Raw genomic sequence first — 5,329 nt, 5'->3', positions numbered from 1 at the left:
TAATGCCATATTTGGCAGTTTGAAGCCACCTTTTCTGTATGTAACATTCTAGTAGCAACTCTATTTGTTTCATTCTTAAATACACCAACATGTGTCAAAAAGGAAGTCCCCGAAACTCCATTTCTTTGCAGCTACATTTAGCGTAACCTAAGGTCGTATCAGCCCCCAACCTCTTCGTCTTTGTTACCCCCGTAGCCCATTGAAGTACTTCGTACACTGCCTTATTCCTATGTCTGGACTACTCCATCAAGAAACAAGTCAAACTCTTGAATTCCTCCACTTGAAACTTTTCGAACATAAACTGTGTACAATTTGGCCATTTGCTCTTCAATTGGCATTCAAAGTTGCAATGGAGGGGCATAATTTTCATCATTATGGTCACCAACCACCTCTTTTTGACGTTGCCGTCCAATGGCATGAATGAATCAAATGATGAATTCAATCAAAGAGTGCTTCCTGTGCACATATTGCTTGACAAATGAATGACAACTCTCAGCACGCTGACTGCTCGACATTCTGACGGAAAAAGTATGCTTACAAAATGTCGGAACCCATTGTGCACACAAGTCATAAATGTTCTGAAGCCACGTTTTATCAACCAACTCAAGTTCTTCTACCAACACCTTCCACCTTGCCTTAAATTCTTCTTTGCTTTCGATATCCCATATGCAATCATGCAAATCCTTGAAAGCATCCTCAACCCAACCCTTGTTATTGAACTTGTTACTAATATGCCATATGCGGTACCGATGAAATATGGTTGGTAATTTGCTACCAATAGCCTTTGCTATGGCTCTATCTTGATCTGTAATTAGACTTTCGATGGCTTACCCGGCATAGCCTTAAGCATTTCTTCAAACAACCACTCAAAGCTCTTGGATTTTTCATTTTTCAAGAATACACAACCGAATGAAAGTGGTGTCAAACACAATCATATCACCAAAAAGACCGTAACCATGTCGTGACTTAGCATCTTTCCAAAAGAACTTTCCAAGTGTTCTGCATTCGCCAATCTCCATCTTGAAATAGAATGAATCATTTTTTCTTTCTCATCCTCAAAATGCTCTTTCAACATTTCGGCATCATGCCTGATTAGATGAGCTCGTAATTGTTGTTCCACGTTATACATATCCTTGGGCGTGTAACCAATATTTCCAATTCCTCCACTTTGCACCCCCAACAAAGCCATTGGTTTACTTATGGAAATATTAGCCTCTGCACATTGTTCAATCATCGCCTTCTTTGCCTCTAAAACTCAACGGTGTGATCTAAATAAGTGTGATGCACTTGACATAAGGTGGTTGTGACCTTCATTGAAAATTGTTACAACAAACCTTTCGCAACCATTTCCCCTATTCAGTGCAAGTATCACCTTGCACTAAGTTCTAGCATCTCCCTTTTTTCCTTTCTTATTAGGTTTGGGATTACCATCCTCCCTCTTCTTCCCTTGTTTGGAACCAAGATAAACAAAATAATCACTAGTGCAGCTGTGAGAGTCGTGGCATCCAGCCCAATCAACATGGGAATAGGCAAAAATCCGAGCAAAACCATAACAGAGGATGTGTTTGATAGAAGCCATATGAGATGCGCGTGGGGCACTCATACTTTGAGCAGCATAATTAATGACAAAATAAAGATATGTAAACCTTAACACCATATGATCTATCAAGTTACTAAAATCACAGCCAAATAAATCATAAAAGCTTAAGTCTATGAAAACATTGTAGAGCACTGACCTGATGAATTCGCACCAGAGGAAGCCATGAATGTAGGAAACAAAGCTTGTAGCTAGTGATCTTCTCTTCTCTGTCACATTGCCTTGTGCTCAAAACTAGGAATAAGACTTAGTGCCAATATAAGCGTTAATCTGTGAGAGCAGAGATAATTCAAAGCTCATAACAAAATTGCAGTCTTAATTCAAAGTTCACATGTGCCCAATCTGTTAATATAACTCATGACCAAACTAATATATACCTAATCATTAAACAAAATTGCTCCCACTTTCCAAAAGACTTAAACATTACAACAAAGGGCAAACTGTCTATCATTAATTCAAAGAACAATTCATAATGATTTGCTAAATAGACAAACTGTTTTTAAAGCAACAAATGAATCTAATCTTAAAATTCTATCTATCATTTGAAACCACAAAAACTTCACAAACGAATTTTTTAGCACAAATGCATAGATACTTATGAAAACATAAAACTAACTATCAAACTAGCTGCAAAAACTAGCTAAAATACAAAAAGAAGAATTCAACCTTATTATCATCAGCCCTGCACCAATTGCTCCAAATGAATCAATTGTCACTGCAGTACTTTGATTCCTCATATAAGAATGACTACAACAACTGATCAAAACCTTTAAGCACCCCATCCGAGTAGCGTGCAACTTAAAATCTCCAATAGGTAAAGCTTTAGTTAATGATGTGAAAATTAACTTGACACACAAATTAAACCCTATTTGTGACAATTGTAGTAGATATGTAAGTAGGGATCGTTCTAGTCCAGAGATTAACTAGGGATGCTAATCAATACATATAACACTCAAAAACACTAAACTAGACTCTATAGACTCTAAACTAACTTAAAACACTTAAAACAGCAACAAACACTCAAAAAGACTCAATTCTAGACCTAACAAGTGATTTTGATGAAAATACAACTTAACTTGACTCAAAAGACTAAAAGAAAACAGATTTTGACTCAAATAACAAGACTAAATGAAAGGGGAATTGTTTTTGATGAATTTAAAACTTAAAACAGAAACTTTGTATAAAACACTTTGCAAAAACGAATTTGGGTGAATTAAATGGGTGAAAGGCTAGTTAGAGGGTCCTTCTCCACACATGATATATGCATGCAAACCAATTTCCAGTTATTATTCCTTTAGACTATGAATGACAACACCCCAAGTTAGTTGCATCGCGCAACTAACCATCAGATTTTCCTTATTTCATTGAATTAGATGGAATACGCATCGCAACCAAATTATCTTTCTCAAGTTCCCTATATGAAACGCAGGATAGAGATACATGTCAAAAGTCATTAAGTTCTATGAAAATCATAAGCATTGACAAGGCATTCATCACTATGAAACGCATGAGACTCATGCCAAGGATTTGCTTAACACAATTGTGACTAGCAACCTCCACTACTTGTGAATATAAGTGAATAACTATTACGTGAAACTCCCTTATACTCTAGCATCAAATTCAAGCATGCAAATTAAGTGTCGACCCTCAACCAACATACATAAACAAGTTTTGATAACTTAGACAAGTAAATCACATTCAAGACTCAAGAAACAATAACTGGATATAATCAATTCATATAAAACATATAATCATGGCTTCGAATTCACCTCCAACTAAAAGGAAATTAGTTCCACATGTTCATCATAATTGAAAACCAAATTAATATAAACATTGAACTAAAACTAAGGGTAGAATACACCTAGAAACACTCCACACTCCAATGGCAGATTGCACAATTCTTCTTCTCTTTCCTTCCTTGCTTGCAGCACTAGGGTGATGTGGTGTGAATTATGGTGTTTGATGGCTGAATGTATGAATGAATGAATGAATGAGTGAATGGTTACTTTGAATGGTGCGGCAAACACTTGTATTTATAGGGCTTAAACCTTAGGGAAATCAGATTAGGGTGTGGTAGAAATTAGGTGGGAAAATGTTTGCGCAATCCTAGGGTAAAAGGACTAGGATTCCACAGCAAAGACCAAGGAAGAAAGGGAAAAAGATTGCAGATTCTAGACCTTCTAGAAGAGGGGGAGGTGCCACTTTTATAGGGTTTCTAGAAACAATGTGTTTTGTGGCAGAAATTGGACTTTTAGAAGGGATAAAGGGTGCGGTACCTATTTAGGAGGAGATAGGGTCTTCTAGAACCATATATTTAGGTGTTCTAATGTCAAATTAAGTCCTTTTTGCAGCTGGAATTAAGGTAGCAAAAGATTAGGATAAGATAAGATGAGATAAGGTTGGATAAGATAAGATTGGATAGGATAAGGTTGGATAGGATAAGGTTGGATAATATTCCTTATTTCTTGCTCTTTCCTTATCCTCTTTGTTTTTGAACTTCTTTCTCCAGATTTGTAACCTTTCCTAGCTTCTCTTGACTTCAATTTCATCCATCCAGTTTGCTCCATTGTTAAGCTATCCAATCCATGCCCAAAACTGCTCCAAATAGCTCCAAAATGCACTTTCTTGCTCCTTTTGCCATTAGGACCTGAAAACATACGAAAATAGCTTAAAAGACTATAATAAGTATTAGTTAACTAACTAAATGCAAGGAAACAACATAGCCAAGTAGCATAAATATGCTCCTATCAAATTCCCCCACACTTAGCTTTTGCTAGTCCTCGAGCAAAACGAAATAAACACAACAAACAAGACACAATGTAAACCTTCCAACAATTGCCTCAGGGATTTCCAATGCAACATGACATATTAAAGATTACTACTCCCATAGATTTTAGCTATCCCTACCCTCAAGTACATACTTAATCATAGTTACCACTCACTAGCTCGCATTTAATCAACTAAAATATGATTTTGAATGTAGTAACATGCCTTAGAGAATCCCTCAATTCCTCACAGGATATACTCTCTATTTTCACACAGATTTTCTGACTACACTCCTTACACTAGGTATATGTGAGACGATTGATGTAAACATGTAGACTAACACTCACATATGTCATAACAAAGAAGGCAATTTCTGGAATTATTAACATGTATATGATCTCATGAATGGAATGCTACTACTTAGACGCGATAACCAGGGGTACCATATACTTAAACCAATTTTAAACTCCATATATTGAAACACATAATAATCAAGATCGAAGTCAAAGGGTTGTAACGGGGCTAAGGTATTGGCTAACAAAGAAAGGTAAGGATGAACAAAAGTTCTTAAAGCAATAGTAAGCAAAGTAATGAAATAAACACTTAGAATTCACTTTTGAATGCAGAAATCAACTTTGAACACCAAGGGAAGATTCACACAAAACTTGGGTCGAATTCAAACTTTTGGACCCTTTCTTCAACAATCAACACTTGTGAGTTCATTCTCACTTATTTTCAATTCCTTTTCTTTCCTTTCTTCAACTTTTTCTTCTTTTTCACGTTTTTTTTGGGTCTCATGCCCTAGTCTTCGTTTGGCACACAAATCATCCATCCTCATAGATTCCCATGAAAATCCTTCCCCCACACTTGTTTTTCTGCAATTTTTAGATCAAAAGGAATTCCCTCTAAGTCATGCTTTACTATACTTTAAGAACAAGGGTATGGATAGTCCTATTCTAGGTAGGT

The 5,329-nt window shown here is 36.3% G+C and overlaps 1 protein-coding gene across 1 annotated transcript; it reads right to left on the bottom strand.

Moving 5' to 3' along the window:
* Positions 1–425: 425 nt before the first annotated feature.
* LOC137724980 (protein FAR1-RELATED SEQUENCE 4-like) lies at positions 426–1,189 on the bottom strand. The gene is made up of 2 exons (XM_068463604.1): positions 988–1,189; positions 426–805 (listed from the first exon to the last, which is right to left on the bottom strand). Exons 1-2 carry the CDS (start codon positions 1,187–1,189, stop codon positions 426–428), a joined length of 582 nt encoding a protein of 193 aa, XP_068319705.1.
* Positions 1,190–5,329: the final 4,140 nt, after the last annotated feature.

This window comes from Pyrus communis, chromosome 2 (assembly GCF_963583255.1).
Source record: "Pyrus communis chromosome 2, drPyrComm1.1, whole genome shotgun sequence".
NCBI lineage: Eukaryota > Viridiplantae > Streptophyta > Magnoliopsida > Rosales > Rosaceae > Pyrus > Pyrus communis.
This window is presented reverse-complemented; position numbering and strand designations above follow the sequence as displayed.